This window comes from Patiria miniata, unplaced genomic scaffold (genome assembly GCF_015706575.1).
Source record: "Patiria miniata isolate m_02_andy unplaced genomic scaffold, ASM1570657v1 HiC_scaffold_3, whole genome shotgun sequence".
Lineage (NCBI taxonomy): Eukaryota > Metazoa > Echinodermata > Asteroidea > Valvatida > Asterinidae > Patiria > Patiria miniata.
The window spans coordinates 13,330,024-13,349,167 of record NW_024037069.1 but is presented as its reverse complement, the minus strand read 5'-3'; the positions used below and the strand labels follow the sequence as shown (position 1 = coordinate 13,349,167).

Here is a 19,144-nt window from a genome sequence, read left to right as displayed (position 1 = left end):
TTCGTGACTATTTTCTGTCTTATTTTTCCCGTCTTTTCTCGTTTGCAAGAGGATGTTTTGGCTGCAAGGTCATGTACAAAAGACTTCTCAATGCCTTTAAGAAGCTAGCCGATAGCTGAAATATTATCATCGTCTTATATACAATTACAGTACATCTTCGAACTCCCACATAATGTATACAATGCACGGAACACGAATTATACTTAATTTTCTTCATGAAGTATTAAAGTATTAAAAGCAATAATTGTATCCTTAATGTCACACTCAAGTACATTCCATGTGGATATCAAAATGACGTAATGAAGGGTAAATTTACACTTTAAAAACCTAAATCAGTGAATATTAAACCAATTTAAATTTAATTTTGAAATGAAAATATTGTTCTTCGTATAAACGTATGTATAATGGGGTTTTTTTTAAAAATACATTAAGTATGAACATAATTAATTAAATAATATTCTTGAGAGTTGACTGGACATTATTTTTGTCGCAAAAGAAACACTTGCCGATCAAGTTAGCCCTCAACATTAGGCTTTCAATCACGGTCATTTTTTTCAATCAATAGATTTCAACCGACTTGATTTTTAGTCAAACTGGAGTCAAGTTTAATAGGGAAGTCAGGTTGGCGCAGTGGTTACTGTCCGGCTCGCCTTCCACCGCTGTGACCCGGGTTCGATTCCTGCCTGGACCACATGTGGATTGGGTATTCAGTCCCTGCCTGATTCCGTGGGGGTTCCCCCAGAATATTCTTCTGGGTTTTTTCTGTAATTTCTTCACATTGCCTTCTCTCCACAGTTTTCTTCAGGCTTGTGAGCTACAGTGCCTGGGGCGCTTTTGAGGAATCCCTGGTTTCATTACAAGAAAAGATATAAATAAACTTTAAATGTTGTTCCAGTCAATTCTCACAATTTGTAAAGAAAATACAGAAATTCAAAACCACGCAGATTATAAGTCACTGATTCGAGTATCATACCACATGCACGTGATAAATAGCTTCGTTGATGTACACTGAATAACATTCGATATATTTTTTCAGTCCTGCACTGCAGAAAAGTATGACATGTATGTACAAAACATTCAGTCGTCATTCTCACCGTAACACAATATACGAAATGGAATCACTAAATCCGTCATATTTATTTGTTTATATTTTTTTGTACACAAATCGGATGACGTATACACGTGAGGTAAGGTTTTACATGTTTCTTCCTCTTAGTGCTCGGAGAACGGAAAAAAAATCCTCATCAAATCCCGAATCATCGGATGTATTCCAAGACCGTCTTTTCACTTATAGAGAGTTCTGGATTTCCTCCATTTTGTTCCGTCCATATTTCTGCCCCCCAAAAGATTATGTTTTAGACCAGAAACGTGTGTGTGTTTGAATTCAAAAAGTGTGCCGATAATGTATAATTATATAAACAGTATAGGCCTAACTTCCATTTCACATAGAAAATGCAGGTAGAGTTCGGCTATCATTAAATTTACTTTTAAAAAGGTTATTGCTTTGAATTTAGCCTTTATTTTGATGTGACTGATTTGAATCAAAGAATCCTAACCTTTCCTATCTCTGCTTTCGGTACAAACCACATCATCGTCCTCAAAAGATGTCCCCTACACTGTTTATAACTATTACTATTACAACCACAGGAGCTTTGGGAGACAAAGACGTCATAAGTTATACCTTTGGGAGAGATGTGGATTTAGGGAAACATTTCTCCCTAATGCCTCAGCCCCTGTTTAGAGGCAAGATTTAATGTCACGGATAGGCTAGATCGATTGCTCCTGGTCCAATTAGTAATTATACCAAAATTCGTGGGATGGGATAAGGTAAAATTAGGGTTAGGGGTCATTAAAGCTGGAAAACAATTGTGCACAAGTCTATGGGAATGTCTCCCTGCTGACTCATTCATTATCGGCAAAATCCCATTTATTTATATTCGGCCACGCCTTCCTTTTCATAGCCCATTGTTCACCTCTTTTACCTCACGCTGTTATCCACAAAATATTTACACAGATCAAAGTCAATTAAAAACACCATTCATATCGAAAAACCCTCATCTGAGAAAGGTCTACTGTCATGGTATTCTTGGTTACTAAGGTTTTGGGTTTTTTGGGGTGGCACGAGGGCGCTATTGCCAATGAACCATTATCACTGACCACGAACTAAGTTTTTCGAAATCTAGGTTTCACTCCAGCTACGGTTTCATCACTGGCTCTTTAGAGTCATTTTTGAAACGAGCAGGATAGTGTCCACACCAAATAAAATACTCTTTCCCTTGGCCTTGCATTGCAAAAATATGCAGCACAAGCTGGAGTTCTCCAAATCAGGGGCCTAAAAAGTCTCCTGGAGCCGAAGCCGGAGACAAACCCGAGCATTTGAAAACACGTCAAGACTATGCCCAAAGTTACAGAAAGATCACGTACTACTTTTTTTGGCGAATGAGGGCGCTACAACGACACAATTTTCTAAAAACTGAAGATTGTACTCGTAAAGTACCAAGTAATATTTGAATTACCACAACATGCTCTCTTCAATAACATTTGAATCACTTCAGTTTGTGTAATTATTAGTATTTTTTATTATAACATGTATATGCTTGTCCTCAACAAGCAAAATACAGACAGTGATACAACAAACAAAATCGACAGAAAAAGTAGCTGAGAAAGATAACACAAAGAACGTATTAAACTTACACGTAAAAAATGGCGCCCTCATTCGCTAAAAAAATGGCCAATGGTCGATACTAACCGTCACTTGGGTATTAGATGTTCAACTACACATCACATAAAGACGTTATATGTTGACTCCGTTCTTATCTTACATTCTACACAGGGGTGGGGCCTCCCTCGGCCACCGCCGTGGCGTAGGAAGGAGGTAAGTAATCCTGATAAGGACCTTGCATCTTACGATTAGCGTCTCGAGGAAGAGCTAGCCCCCTACGCAAGTCCTCCTCCGACCAATTGGGCGTGATACACTTCGTGAAACGCTGCGAAATAATGGTAAGAGGACACAATATGGGAAATGTGAAAGTCAGCTTCTCACCTACAATAAGCCATGATTTGCAAGTGACCTATAGGCCTAACCTTTGGGATTTCAATTTGAAAAACGTCTGATACACTGACGTGCTCAGAATGCTTGGCACATATTAACTGTGAATTCTCCAGACCAAAGCTCGGGAGGATGCAAAGTTAACGCGTGCAAAGCATAAGATTAAGTCAACATTCCAAATTGTATTCAAATCTAACTAACAATGGCTTATTGCTGTCTGAACACTCGCTCTCTTCTTTGTTACAGTTTCATAGTACATTCTCTAAAGCATTTTATCTTGACGAACACAAGGATATAGGAACAGCCACTTTTTATCAAACAAATTAAGGCTATTACAACACACAAATCAACCTTGGTGGGCGTCTATTGATGGCAGTAGAGAAATACCCCAATTCCGGAATTTGTATTGGCTCATTAATAATGACGATTGTGACATTACTTTTTTTCTAAAAGTTTTGCACCACGTAATTTTCACGGGTTTGTTGTCGTAGGCTGTTTAAAAGTGTACCCAAGTAAATAAATTCCCATTGACACCAGTAATAAATCCCCATACTTTAAAATTCTTACTCAGAACTCTTACAGGTTTTCAGGCTACACAGAAATATGATGATCAACATGTCATCTTTCATTTTCATTCCGGTTTTTGGTTGGTTGACCAATGACTTTTTAGAGAAATTCTCACCCCGAGAAGATCACCCCTAAAACAAATGATATTTCCCAATTGGAAAAGTAGCAATTTTGAAAAAACGATCATTCCACAACATAGCTAAAAAAAACCTAAAATAACGTCACTTTCGGACCCATACAATACATCCAAAATGCTTAGAATTGGAAGCCCCAAGTCCAGGCCAGAGGTGCAGTGCCATAAGTCTTCAATTCCCACTTTCATGGCTCTAAGAACTCTCTAATATAACAATAATTATTCATGACCTCAGCGGACGATTGTTCGCCTGTTTACTTGGTTGCACCCTTTAGTACTCAAAACGCCCTCAGTCGTCCAAAAATAAACTCCTACCTCTCTGATGGAACCCGGTGTGACGAGCAGCAGATAAACCATGTAGCCTGGTATACAGAGCATAGAGCTGAGAGCTAGCAGTATTCCAAAGGCTATGGCCCACGGTGGGTACTCATAGTCGTCTAGAGTCAATGGCTTGAACTCCACCATGTTGAATATGAATACACCCTGGATCATGCAACAAAAATAATCTGGGGTCAAATTCGACCTCTGTTGGGTCAAAATGACAATTGTTCCGAGTCAAATTGAGACTTTTCTTGGTCTAAATAACTATTTTCGTGTCAAATTGACACGTTTCCGGGTCAATTGGCTCAGAAAAGTGACTCATGTAAATGTCAGTTTGACCCTAAAAGTCAGGTCCAATCTGACCCGGATCCTGGACGAATCTGACGCGGGACTTTTTAGTGCTCGTCCGTGCTAAAGCAAAAAGCAGCCTAAATGAGATGAAAAAAAAAACAACAGATACTGAGCATAACGTCTGGCATCAAATTCCGGATTCATGGCAGGTATTGTGTTTTAGTAAATACAAACATTAAACACCCGCGCGAAAACACCCGAGCTTACGCAGGCACATCGGAGTGTAAACGAAGGCGTGCTCGGAAAACAACGGACCTGTTCGGAAAACAACGGACATTTTCGGAAACGCAAAGCATCCTGAACGTTTTAGTCACATGATATTGACGCCTACCCGACTTTCGTCAGATTGGCTAAAATATTTAGGTCCGAGAAGTGGGAACCAGACTTTGTAATATAATACCAGCCTTACCAGACAAAGCGCGGGTACCAGCCCAACCCAGCAGATCTTCCACCAGATGAACGGTTGGTAACCGATCATCTGCTCGATGTTGCGATAGAAACGATCCACACCTGAGAAAATTTATGGTAAAAAAAGAGGGATACGCTGGTAATCACAATCACTGCTGAATATCAACGGAGCGTCGCAATTATAAAGAGCAAAGAATAGTTCCAGGTCAGGTATAATCATGCTAAACAAGTTTCGTAACAGTAGGCCTAAGAAATGACTGAAATCCCAGACCGTACCGTAGAACCAGCTGACCGCCGTAGTCTGGAAGAACATGAGGAACAGCAGGCTTATCCCGCTGGCCGCGTAGTTGTTGAAGATCTCAAAGACGTAGATTCCTCCCTACATTAGAGGAAAAACGACAAGCTGAAATCATCTTGAAATTGTTGGTTCCAATAATAATGCCACGACCCATTCATTTGACAAGCAGGCACACGGGGTTGTGGACAGTGTGGAGAAAAACGTCATATAATAGGCCAGTTTTTAAACGCGGCCAGTTTGGAGTAGTTTGAGGATCAGACATTCTCTTGTGCAAAACGAACGTCTGATATATTTTATGCGACCCCAAGCGCCAGCCAATCGACATTAAAAATTGTGACGTCATGTCGATTAGAGATGTGGACTAAGCTGTTGATTGGTCTGTTGGATGCCATGTTTTTGTAATACAACAAGGGGTTGCCGAAGACCCGATAGAAGGCGCCCGCTGAATGGTCAGAATCTCGAGGCCAAGACGCAGTCTTGTTTTGCATAATTAATCGCCGAATCTGCTCGCAATGCTGGGCAAGGGACTATTCCATAGATATTTGGAGCTACTCTCGCACACAAACGTTTTAAGCGCAAAAGTGGTTTTTTTTCTTCGGACCAAAGCAAGTTTACAATTATTACCACGTGTTATATTTTGTTGGAACCAGTTCTCCTCTGATATCTGCTTAGCACATACTTGTCTTATATGATAAGTTTCATTATTGCAGCTCCATGACATTGCAGCCCAGAGGGTGCTAAGTGTTCTTTAAAAAAAAATATGCATATTTTCTTCGTGTAAACAAAGTGTTTCACTCTCACAAGTATTAAAAGTCTAAGCAGAATTTAAAAACTGATGAGCAAACCTGTGAGACCATGCTGAGCCCTATGATGTATGAGATGACGCATGTGATACCGATGAAGATCTCTTTGTGTCGGCGGAGATACTTGGGCCATTCGTCCATGCATGCTGTGAAGAAACCCTCCATGGTGCAAAACTACAAGTCACAATGTTACAACGACATATAGAATCAAGTTCGTAGAACTTTTACCCCTAGAAACTGACACCCTTTAAAATATTTCGCTAGAAATACTTTGCTAATTTTTTTTTATCATAACGCTGTACGTGAACCTGTGGGTGAAAGAAAGGGATACAGTGGCAACTCTCAACGACTTCGACATTTTTATCCTCTTCGGCTTAAAGACGCTTCAAGAGCAGTGGCGGAGCAGTCCAGGGGCTGAGAGAGAGACTTACCCCCCCCCCCCCGCTTTAGCCCACTTAGCACTCCCCCCCCCTCCCTTTGACCTTCCCTCCACCCCACGCTTTAATAACAGCGCCACCTATAATCCGCATTGAAATCTCCCTTTTCGAAATTTCCAGCGGTTAATGAGCGGAAAACGTCTGGCTACAACCACAAGTAACTATCCTGCTTTTCTAATTTGCAGTTTCAAGTCCAATGTACATGACTCTTTTAAATAGTTTAAGATTTACGTATTATTGCTGCTGTAGTTTAGAGTTAATACTAAGTATAAATCCATGTTTTAGTAATTACAATTCCATTGAAATAAAAATACACGCTAAAGTTCTCCCGGTGATCGGTTCGAATCCCTACCTGGCTGTCCAGCCCGACCATGAAAATCATGGAGAAGAAGAAGCAGGACCAGAGAGGAGAGATAGGCAGCTGCGCAAGGGCTGCTGGGTAGGCCCGGAAAGCAAGGCCAGGACCTAAGACAAAAGGTCAAGTAAGTTAGAAAGTCAACAATTTACGGAGATGGAATTATAGAGGCAGTCTGCTTTCATTTTAGGTATGATTCACAATCATCCTTACAGTTCACGTTCTTTTAACCAATGTTATATGCCTTGAGGATATTTGGGATTTGTGGTCAATAAGGTTTCAAATTTACCATTTCGCTCAACTTTGAAGTACGTACTCATACAAAAATTCCCCGCTATCGAATTATGGAAATGAAATGTTGACCTATGGAGCACATCGCTGTACGCTGCACTAAGGTCTTCGGGCCCACATCGGTTTGATTTTAATGCAACCATGATTGAGTTGGCATTAGAAGCAATCTTTGTGTTATTGAACCTATGGAGGTATGAAGAATTAAAAAAAAATGCATCACCACTAATCTGATGAACATCAGATTAGTTAGTCACGGTTATTTTATTAGAGAGAAGTTACAGGATGCATCTGAACCCGCTCGTGGCTATGGGCGTCGTGGGGGGGGGGGGGGGGGCAAGGGGCAACTTGAAAAGAAAAAAGAGAGAAGAAACAAAAGAGAAAAAAAAAGAGAAGAAAAAGAGGCGCGAAGTCATATTGGTGTAAATTTAATGGGTGGGGGGGCCAAAATGTCCCTGCCCCCCTCTAAAATTGATAAATCGAGATTGGTTGAGAAATACAGGAATTTTCTTGGAAAAATATGTTTTGCCCCCCCTCTAGAAAAAAATCCTGGCGACGCCCATGCTCGTGGCTACGGCTTTGCTGTTTGAATTGACATGATACATGCAGTACATATCCATGAATCATCACCACTCATGATCTTTACCTGATGCCGTGACATTAGCCACATCCACCTGCTGCACGTGTGCCATGTGACCCAACGTGGAGAAGATGACGAAACCAGCGAAGAAACTGGTACCGCTGTTGATGCAGGACACGATGAGCGCATCCCTGCCGACCAAAGAAAAGACACATCACAACAAAAGGACTTCTCGTTTGTTTCAATAGAGGCGAAAGCGGGAGCTGGAGGTTCTCGGTTCAAGTCCAACTAGAGTAGGTCTTTTCACGCCCTTGAACGAACTCAGCGTGTGAATACGACGATGCATGAGAACATCTTCCAAAAAGTCTGATTGAAACATTAAATTTACTTTCAGTGTGATGGAATGAACAAACAATGAAGGCTAAATTGTCAAAAATTAGGAAACAGAATTTTAAGTGTCACAATTTTCCCCGTTATCGAGGCACACTGCTCAATTAATGTTGGTTTTGAAAAGAACTTGATTTCTTTAAATTACAATTTGTAAAACCAAGATCGTCAGTTAAAACAATATAAAATCATTTCCTTAGCTGGATAGCTGAAGCCAAACTAAGTCATCGTCAAAAGTCGTATAACGTCTTGCCTTTTTCCTGACGAATCTTTAGATTATCCTTGTATATCCCACAAAAGTATGTGCGTCGCGAGGGGGGGGGGGGGGGGGCAAGGGGGGGCACTTGCCCCCCCCCCCCCTGGAAAAGCCAAAAAAAACCGAAAAAAAAGGAAGGAAAAAAAGAAAGAAAAAAGAAAAGAAAAAGAGGCGCGAAGACAAAGTGGTGTAAATTTAATGAGTTGGGGGGGGGCAAAATGTCCCTGCCCCCCTCTAAAACTGATAAATCGAGAATGTGTTGAGAAATATGCAAGCATTTTTTGGCAAACAATTTTTTTGCCCCCCTCTAGAAAAAATCCTGGCGACGCCCATGCTATCAACTCTCGTAAACAAGTCCTCATTTAGCATATGGAAATCTATTAAATTAATTTAAGTATCGTGTTGGAGGATTAATTTTCAAATGACCTACTTGTAGACGTTATTTTTGAATTTGTTGTAGCTACCGAGGGCTATCAGACTGCCTAGCCCAGTGCCGTAGGAGAAAAAGATCTGCGTCACCGCATCCAACCAAACCTGAGGACAAGAAAATCAAGTTATTGCCTGAAATGTCACCAGCTTCTGTGAATTACTTTATCAATATGTAATTTTGAAAATTATCGTCATCAACAATTCACACTACGGTCGGTGAACTACCACTTTTCTACGCCCAGTCAAAGCACAAACATTTTTTTTATACGTCGATGAAATTGGCATTCCCCAGGAACGATGTCTTCGAATTTTAGCCCCCAAAGCTGTTTGAAGTGCGCATTGCATTAGTCTACATGCTCGGGGCTAACAAAAACAAAAACATTCTTGGCGTTAATAACGGAAAACAAGTTTACGGGGGGGGGGGGGGGGTCCGCCTCCAGATATTTTAGAATTAAGCAATATCGGTTAATACTCGTTATTTTCGCAGACGGATTGTGTGTGGGAAGACAGGTTTTCGATCGAAGATCCCACTTGACTGACATCACGCCTCCAGTCGGCTCGACTGACAGACTGAATTATGAATTTTCATTCCGTGCACCTGCAGGTTTTAGGGAACCAGAATATTACCAAAGACTGTATGAATGTGCTGAGATTGCACCCGTGCTAGATTTGTATCCGTGCAAACGGTGCAATGAGCATGCGCGCACACTGGACATGATCCTACTGGTACCTCACGAATTGCCACAGAAAAATATGTCTGTACTATAGAAATAGAATATTTGCACATTGCTTTATAATATCCTTTTTGGATCATCCATGCACGCAATGTACTCATTTACGCCTCCGCATGCTCTTTAAATCTTCCATTATCTTTTTCCGCTCAACAAAGCAACCCCCCACAATGCATATTTCATGTGGCTCCAAAAATATGTCTTTCACTGTCACAGTCCTTAAACTATTGTTAACGTAAATATAATGTAGTTCTAAGTTTCATGCTTATCAGATTTACCTAACGATTTTTGAAGTTGAGTTGCCAACAACGAAGGTATTTTTTTTGGGGGGGGGGGGGCTTCTGTGGGCCCTCACTGTTCGTCTCTGGTCACGTGTGCGGATATTGCCTTAAAGCATGCGCATGCGCAGGTGAAAGCTTAAATACAAATCTATCACGGTGGTAAACTGAGCACATTAACACTACGGTAGCTTGTCAATCAGCCTAGCTCGACATACTCGTGAGATCAATGCGATTGAGAGGGTTTCCAAGTATTTCGTGTCGAGAGCGAGGTCGCTAAGAGTGAATGGCCGGCTGGGCTCGCCTTGCATAACATGCAGAGGTCCATCAATGTAGTTGAGTAGATCTCGAAATCATGTGTGGTTTTCACTGATTGAATTTTGCCAGGCGCACATGGTGCCTCAATGAAGCTTTTTATAGACCCAATTTCGTGACGTCACATTTTGAGAGGCATATTCAGACCGCGATTTTTTTTCTTTTTACACAACAGCCACCGGTATACCGTGTACTTTCCATGGATCATGATTACCACCGCGCTTGTGCGTATAAAATGTTGTTTTCGCTCGCTGCGTACCACTCAATCGAAGCATTTTCATAATATGATAATTATTAGAAACAATGATTATGATGCTATGAAAAGAACCACAGGCTTCATTTCCAGATCAGAAATTCTTCAATTCTACATTATGCATGTAAATCCACAATTCGCTTTTGAGGGACGCAAGTGAAAAATGTTGGCGGGATATGAAAAGCAGCTCCCTTTCAACTTCAAGCGATGAAAAAATAAAATACCTTGGGAAAAGTTATAAAAATTAGTCGACTTTTAAGTTGGAAACCGGAGCCTGTTCTACACCAAGTTACACTCCCAGTAAAGGTCTATAGCAAAACAATCGTGTTTTATCCCTGATATTTTATTTAATTATTTTGATATCAGGTTGTTCATTGTATTCCAATTTTCCTATGTATTTGACATCGTAGCTGAAATAAAATATGGATATAGCTTTAAGTGTGCGTTTATGAGAAGACCATGCAAAATCTTGAAAAATCGACAAGGTGGGGGGTCGGCGAATTAAGTTCAAATCTTGGCCATTTGATCCCCACCTGAGACGATACCACTCGGTGGAGTAGCTCGATAAATAATCACACGGTGGCCGAGTACGGGGCACCGATAATTTTGAGCAAAAAAAGGTGACTTCCGGGGAGTAAATTTGTGTTGTTTCTGGTGTAAAGTGATAGCCTCGTGTATTCCCTTAAACTAAATCGTTTACTGTCGACCTACATATCAAAAGAAAGGATTTAATCTCCTCTAAACGATGAAATATAAATCTTTGATATGCAATCATTCACTGCGGAGATATAGGCGTAAGAAAAACACGTATCAGCTCTATTACGAAATGAAGTCATTTACGCGGTAAACCATAACTTAATTAATGCAGGGCTGAGAGTCAACAAACTTGGAGGAAATATAGTTCAGATATCCGACTACAATAATAAAAAATAAAAAAACTGTCAGCTCTTCCTGTTTTTGTTTGCTCACGGTCAACAAAGTTGAAAAATTCCTATTTTTCAAGACCAAACCTCATAGCCCCCTAGACAGTTCCGAGTGCATTTGGTTCCCCTTAATTGACATTTTGCTGGAATTGTTGTAAGAGCGTAACAAAATCTACATTTTGCAGACTTCACCTATTGGGTGGGTGGGTGAGTGGGCTACCTTTGGTGGTGCGCACTGATCCGGTAGGAGGGGAACGTCCTGTTGCCGCCCACCCAGTTAGCGCACGGTATCGAAAGAGGGCGCCCTCGCATAACATCACCGTCAAAATGGCTGTCATGGACATGCTGTCTGTGCGGCAGCAATGTGATTTTAGTAATTTTGAGTATTGCAAAGCCATCAAATGTGGTGTAAATCCCTCTTATCCGCGCGAACTAAATACAGTGCAACTTAATCGATGCACAAAAAACATACGGAGCCATTTGCAGAAGTGGAAAGTCGCTGCATATGATGTGAATGTCGAGTGCATGGAAACTGATCCTCCTGCGATGTGGTTTGTTCGACGTCGATGCATACACTGATAAGACAATATGTCCAGCGCATAGATACAAGTTAGGGTTGAGTTGGACATCATCAAGGAAATGTTGTCATCTACTCCATAAAGTGAAATGCAAACCATTCCGTGGTGGGAATAAAGCAACTAGCCGTGAGATGTTTGATCGATGGGGTATCCTGATCACAGTTGGAACAGGTAAGAAGACAGAAATCAAACAAACACACATTTCTGAAATGAATCAATCATGGTCATGGTCCATTTCTGATCAACTGATTTTGTTTCTGGGAAGGTTATATCAATTAAATCCCTTATCATGCAGTTGACTTGGGACCAGTGACATGTATTATTGTGTGAAAAATTAATACTGGTTGTCACAGCTCTGGACCACACACATGGTTTTCGGCAGTGGACACACATGGTGGATATTTTGATTTTTTTTTATATAAAGAAAGCTGCACTGAACATGCGCAGTTTGGGGAATAAAACAAATATTTATTTTGCACTTACATTGTTGTTTTGACCATTTACAAGAACAATTTCAGATTTGTTTTCCCTTTTATACAAATCCTCCAGCGCCAGCCACATCAGAAAATGAAAAAGCAATAATTGTAAATAAATACAGTCAATCTAAAATAATAAAAGAAGATTTTTTTTTTTTTTTTTAATTTTTTTTTTTTGGGGGGGGGGGGGGGGGGGAATTTATGACATTGGTTTTGTTCAAGGGATCTATTGCTCAATATTGTTGGCTACATACGCCCCGCTTTATATCTTTTACGTTTATAAAATATTAAGCCTGCTGCGGCCTTTACACTTTGTTAATTCTCACTGTTCATATGACTTTCAGGTATCTGTAGAGGTTGTCTATCTAAGCACAAACAAGCAGTTACGCACCAGACAGCGGAACAATTACCATCTAGCGATGTGCTCTCTAAGGAACAAGAAGAGCATCAGTGTACAATCAGTGATTTCACATCGCCGGCTGGTGTACCATCTCTCCAACCCACCGACACAGCGTGCACGAGGTAAAGAGAGTGAACTAAGAATGGACATTGACATATTGCATCTCATTTATCACAGATGAATTGTAAGTACTCTTCTTTGAGAACATACATTTGTATTTCAACCCTGCTATATGTAGCACGCATCTCACTGTTTTTTATTTTCCTCATGATTATTTCTAGCATACATCTGAGTCATCATCAACTGATGGAGATATTACACAGGATGTAGGTGCACTTGACTCTTCTTGGGCTCCAACCCCCCGACCAAAGAATGTGGAGCTGCAATCCCTGAACACTTTCCTTACTCAGGGTGGAATGTCTGCTGTTGATGGGCAGCTTCGTCTGTCATTAGAAGAAGCATCTGATAGCACCATCCGTTATTATAGAAGGAAGGAAAAGGAAGCCTTTGGTTTAGTTCTTCATTGTTTAGCACCAGGTCAAGAAGATGGGCTCATGAAGAATTGAAGATTACCATCGGTGAAACAACTGCTGAATCGTCACAAAGTAGTCAAGATTTTGATAGTAGTACCCGTTTTCATTTTTTTTTTATTACATCCTTTTTTACCAACATTTTTGCATTAGTGGTTCCATGTTCTCTTCCTTTACGTATTTTGTGTTTAAACAAAGGGTTATCATGGCTTGTTATTGGAAGACAGTGACTGTTCTTGTTTTTTAATGTTAATTTAAGAAGGAAAACGATTTTCTTGATTTATATTCAATTGTTTTTTCGAGTTTGATCGTTAGGTTGTTCCATGTGTCATTCTATTTTGATACTGTGTTAGTTCAGTTTTCTTCTTTCAACTTCCATTTAAGTTTAAAGTTCAATTTAGTTTTGTACAGTTGACTCTCGTTACAGCAAGGTCGGTGAGACCGCCCAAACTACCTCTTTAAACAGAAATGTTGCTTTAAAAGGACAGCGAAACAAAGAGACACAAAGAGAACTAGAGATTTGAGACCTCAGAATTTGCTCTTTATAAGCAGAAGTAGGACATCTTTATAAAAGTGCTCTTTATAACAAAAGTCGACTGTAGTACTACCATTTTACTTATTTGGTTGTGTGGATAACAGGTTTAAGGTTTGGGAAAAAGTTAATTTGGATCCTTTTTGATTATTGGTTTTTTTGAATGGTTTTCTTCAAATTTTGGTTGGTAAAATAAATCATTCTTTTTTTGTTGTCATTCTAAAAATGTGTTTGTCATTGTTTCTATTTATTCAAATTCCTCTCTACTTGTTCCTACCCCATCTAGGTCTATCTCATTTTTAACAGCGAGTACCCCAACATTTAGCATTTTTCTCATTCAATTTATTATTTTCCAAGTTTATTAATTTTCCGGGTTACATTAACAAGCCAAAAAATAACAGAATTGTCATCCAAGCCTCATCATTCCCACATTTGGTGCACGATATGTGGCAGGGTGTACCCCCCCCCACCCCACCCCCATTGTGTCTTCATTGTGTTCTGGTAATCTCAGGAATTCTTTAGATGATTATTGGGGGATACTTCTGTTAACAAAAAGACAAGTGTGTGTTGAGTATAGGAACATATGTGGGGACTCCCTCCGCCACAAATCGGGCAGGGTATACATTCCATCCTGGACTCTGAAAGGTGGCGGCCATATTGATTTAAGATGAACCCCCCCCCCCCACCCTAAAAATGGGATTAATTAAGGGATTATAGCACCCCTAATGGCGTCTCCAGTATTAAAATAGGTTTTAATTTTATTGATCATGAAAAAATATACACGTTTGCCAATTTTCATAACATTCAAGCAAAAAAGTCAAAAATTATGTGAAAAATACATTTTTTTGACCAAAAAGGTGCCCCAAAAAACGCCCTCTATGAAAGCTTTTTAAAAACATTTTTGACGTCATTATTTACAAATTGGAAAAATAAAACTTGGTGGCAAATTTCATGAAAATTGGTTGTCGACTTTTGAAAATACAGAAAAGGGGGGGGCACTGTATGCCCCTCCCCCGTCCCTTTACTACCGAAAAATAGGGGTAATACAGGCTCCTGCCATTTCATACTAAAAACTGCTGACAATGTTTTTATTCTTGATACTTAAAGACCATGATAAGAACTCTCTTTCACCTGAGTGTCATTGTTCAAAGACCTGCACTAGTGACGCTACGGCGACTTAAAGATCGCTATTTCTATGACTCAACTTTGGGGGTACCCTTAGTGCCGTTGCCTCCTAAGAGCAATTTTTTTTCAAAATTTTGAGTTCCTGGTTTAGGTCAGGATACAACCTCAAGACCATGCAAATTTCATTTCTCTACTGCTTTCCCCTGTTGAGCAGCAAGCGTTTAAACTTTTGTACCCCAAAATCATAAAAAATCACCATTTTTCACTAATAAAAACACATTTTTGGCTCTTTTTTTTGCTACGAAGGTCAGATTAGCCAAATGTTTTGTACAACCTCAAGGCTACCTATGACCCACCTACCCCCCAAATTTTTACCAAATCCGCCGACCCCCACCTTGTCACGGTCTGCATGGTCCTCTCGTGGACACACTCTTAATTATCATCTACAAAACAATATTATATAAGGAGCGATAATTATGACAATACCTCCGAATCTCCAAGCCGTTTGAAGTTTGGTTTTAGGTAGTAAATGATGCCGTCCACAGCGCCCTCTAGTGTTACACCCCTGAAGAACATGATGATCAGCATGACGTAAGGGTACATCGATGTGAAGTACACAACCTGGGAAGAAAGAAGAAAAAAGATCCGAAAATACGCCGAGAACTGGGTGAACTGAAGCACTCCGATAAATTCATCTTTTAAGGCGGCAAATTAGAATTAATCCAAAACCAATAGGAAGAGCATTCATGCAAGTTGCATTGCAACTGATGTACTCCTGAGGTTTTTCTCCCACAATCAAAGACAAATTCCTTCCCCTTTTTATTTCACAGATTTCGCGGCTGCATTTTCTGGACAATAAACTTTTTTGAAAAAAAGAAACAATCACTGATTTACACATGTTTGTCGACAGAGCATTTTATAACTCCATGACAGGTATCAGCGAATATTGTCACCTTGGATGCGTGGGTATTATGGATAATAAAGGTAACAATACGTGATGAGGATATTTAGTAACAAGGAGCATCAAAACTACGGTATTTGTGAGAAACTGTATCTTTATTTGATTTGTTGTTTTTGACAAGAACAATGTAGCCATAGGGCAGCAGGTGTCGAAGCTGTAATAATACACCAAATCGAGGACGTGCACGGTGTCCAAAAAGACCAGATTTTCCTTTAGTTACGAAAAGGTCCAAAAGTACGGACTATATTGTTGAGTGACCGGGCACGAATCGATCACCGTACCGGTAAGCGACGGCACCCAGGGCCCAATGCCGGCGATCTGTTTGGGTGACAGCATAAGCACAGCCGTGACACGGGTCAAACTAATTGACCTCTGAGGTCACAGGGATCGCGACCTTTCCCGCCAATGCACGGGGAGTTCAAACATCCGAATGCAAGAAATCCGTCGAATTGTTAGCGCGTGCCTCGGGCGGGGGTACTGCACGCACGGCCCGGAAAACTTCATTTTAACACTAACTGTCCTAAATGGTCAAAATTCCACAAATTACAAGATTTAATTCACGAATTACCGCCCCTGGGCGATTTTTCTGATTGCCTGTAATTTTCCGGACACTGTCGTCCTTGTTTGTGAGGAAAAAGTCCGTGTTTGCCGGATCAACACAGAGATCAATTGCAGGTTTTCTCCATCGAAAAAGAAGAGTGACTTTTCATAGTACAACGTCCCCAATTTGCCCGTCGGCATTAACAGTGTTATTTTGAAAGGTATAGTGTTGCACGTTTGAAATGTCTGAATAAAGAAGATAAAAGATTGATGTTCGTGCCCGACAAAAATCACATCAAAGATCATTTCCTCACGTTATTTTCGTACTGTGTTTTGTGTATAGGACTTCGAGTTTTTAGCTTTAAAAGGTCAATGTATAATGTTTACTGCAGGGAATGCGTCAATACAAAAAAGTGGCCACCGCGTAAAGACATCAATGTTTTAAGTTTTTGGAACTTTGTTTCTCAGTAAAAATCACGTGAATATTTATGTCAATTACAACAAGATTCTAGAAGAGAATAAGGCCTGTAATGAAACCAAAGACACACAATTGTTTGGACTTTCAGGGGATTGTGTTCCTTAACAATATCTGAAATAAGACATTTCTTTAAATTTGGTGTTTTCCCCATAATGCCGACTTAAGAGCAATGCTTTGCATGCAATATCCATTATGTTATTCCCTCCCATTTCTGCCCCCCCCCCCATAAAACCATGCATGGCCACAAACCCAATTTTATCCCGTCCTCTGTATAGACCCCAAGTACAGTGCGCCCTCACTGAGGGTAGTTCTTTGAGAAGACACTTTGTACTTTCATAGTCACTAAGTTTAGATAACAAATTTGTCCCCATAGAGGGCGTCCTGTGCAAGGGGTCTGTATTCGTACAATTCATCAATTATTTACCTTTCCTGTCCACTTGACACCTTTCCAGATGCAGAAGTAACACGTGATCCAGACCACCAGCAGCGTCAGTGAGAGCTCCCAGCGGATGTTGCCCGTATCGTCGATCGTTTCAGTCTTATTCAGCACGTACAGGCTGAGAGGTCGAAATCAGACGTAGGGTTGATTGGAGGAGGGAATGGGGGGAGGGGGGAGGGGGTTGGAGGAAGCCCCTCCACACACAGTGCTTCCTGCACAACCCATGAGTGGCGTACGTTAGCGTACCTAAGGGCAGGGGCATTGGGGCATCCCCCAGGCCTGTGTGCCCCTCCCCCTCTTCCCCCCTCCCCCTCAGTATTTGAAGAAAGGCACACAGAACATTGGACAGTTAAAAGCCCACTGAGTGCCCCACTCAGAAAATGGTGTCCTCTTATAGGCCCCCCTTGGCGAAGGGTGCCTAAAAGAGGTCACCATTTTCTGGGTGGGGCACTCATGGGCTTTGCAAAGTGAACCCAAGTAACTCCACCGCCGCAACCCCACACAAAAGCAGTTGTTAACCAAGAAAACGGATTTGGTCTGCAACCGAACATAAAAAGTCGCCCTCCACCGTGTACGCTTAAATTGCATCATTGGCGTTCAAATCGGATTTGATCGGTGTAATACTTCGGATACGACTGTTGTAATACTAGAGGGACTTCAAGGGTCTTTCGCTTTCGGTTTGACACATTTTCGGGGAAATCATATCAGTTATAATGCAACTCATTAATGGGTCCATTTCAGAAATCCAATTTGTTAACATTACTGGAGGGAAGGCGACAAATTCTTGAAGAATATTTTTTTTGCCATTTTTTATTTTGTGGGGGGAGGTTTCAATGTTGCAAAGTGTGATGGGGCGTTATGGGACATTTGAACGCAGCAGGTTTAAAAGTGGCAACGATTTTGCTTCTGGTTTACCAACTTACTTCCAGAACTCATCTGTGGGAGTACTGGAGTAGTTATCGGAGATAGAGTAGTTAGCCACACAGTGGTCTGTGTTCCATGTGTTCTCGCAGTCTTCCCACGGTAGGCTGGTAGTGAAGGAGTTGACTAGATACAGGAGGGCCCAAGCCATGGGCATGACGTACCAGACATTGAGCCAGAATGACATGACCAATCCCGCATAGCCAACACCTGCAAATCAATTATTATCATTAAAGGGAATATACAACATTTGCAAACGTCATATAACAAATCTACCAAAATTGTTATGCAATACTTTACTTGACTGTATAAGTGAATAATAGTCTTAAGCATTCTGTGAAACCGTGACACTTGGTGTGCTGTCATTTTCAAGAAATGTGGAATTTTTCTATCAATTTCCAACGATGATCGGCCGACCATCGTTGGAAACTTAAACTGGCTTTTTTTCACATTTTATTTGCAATCGGTTACACACCGTGATGTTAACAGCAGTTTGTCCGTGCTTTCGCCATTATTTGGGACCCCGTGAGTGAACAGTGACTCTGCGCCTGGATTGGTGTATACCACTGAACAGAGCAAAAATAATGAGGCATTCTTTGTTGGTTGTAGAATCTTTTTCAATTCTTTTTTTGTACCCTCTTTTCCAAATGTTCATGATTTTTCCAGATATGGAGAGCACTATATTGTTTTGATGTCGCGTCATTAACAGACTCGACAGTTTAGGGAATTGTCAGCAAATTGTAAACGAAAAATGTACTATCTAACTTCAAAAAAAGTAGAGTAAACTATGCTCAATCACCGCCCTGTACAAAATCCATCAAGAAAAAATTCCCCCCCCCCCAAAAAAAAGAACACCCCACACAAACAAAGAATTCACGAAGCTGGCACAGTCTAAAACGCCATCTAGCAGGTTTTTTGCGCGCGTATCATGCATGATCTAAAAGTGGCATCACAAAACTTTATTATTCCTTCAAACTCAGACGCAAAACAAGATTCCAAAAA

General features: G+C 40.7%; 1 protein-coding gene across 1 annotated transcript in view; it reads right to left on the bottom strand.

Moving 5' to 3' along the window:
- Nucleotides 1-773: 773 nt before the first annotated feature.
- The window catches only part of LOC119738258 (sodium- and chloride-dependent GABA transporter 1-like), a 38,468-nt gene continuing 20,097 nt past the window's right edge, over nucleotides 774-19,144 (bottom strand). Inside the window, exons 3-13 of the mRNA XM_038213087.1 lie at nucleotides 18,145-18,352; nucleotides 17,207-17,339; nucleotides 15,290-15,424; nucleotides 8,664-8,767; nucleotides 7,657-7,781; nucleotides 6,720-6,832; nucleotides 5,973-6,104; nucleotides 5,106-5,208; nucleotides 4,831-4,931; nucleotides 4,065-4,232; nucleotides 774-2,987 (exon numbers count right to left, since the gene is read on the bottom strand). Coding sequence (XP_038069015.1) covers nucleotides 2,826-2,987; nucleotides 4,065-4,232; nucleotides 4,831-4,931; nucleotides 5,106-5,208; nucleotides 5,973-6,104; nucleotides 6,720-6,832; nucleotides 7,657-7,781; nucleotides 8,664-8,767; nucleotides 15,290-15,424; nucleotides 17,207-17,339; nucleotides 18,145-18,352 — 1,484 coding nt within the window. The 3' untranslated portion in view covers nucleotides 774-2,825. The remainder of the gene's footprint in view (nucleotides 2,988-4,064; nucleotides 4,233-4,830; nucleotides 4,932-5,105; nucleotides 5,209-5,972; nucleotides 6,105-6,719; nucleotides 6,833-7,656; nucleotides 7,782-8,663; nucleotides 8,768-15,289; nucleotides 15,425-17,206; nucleotides 17,340-18,144; nucleotides 18,353-19,144) is intronic.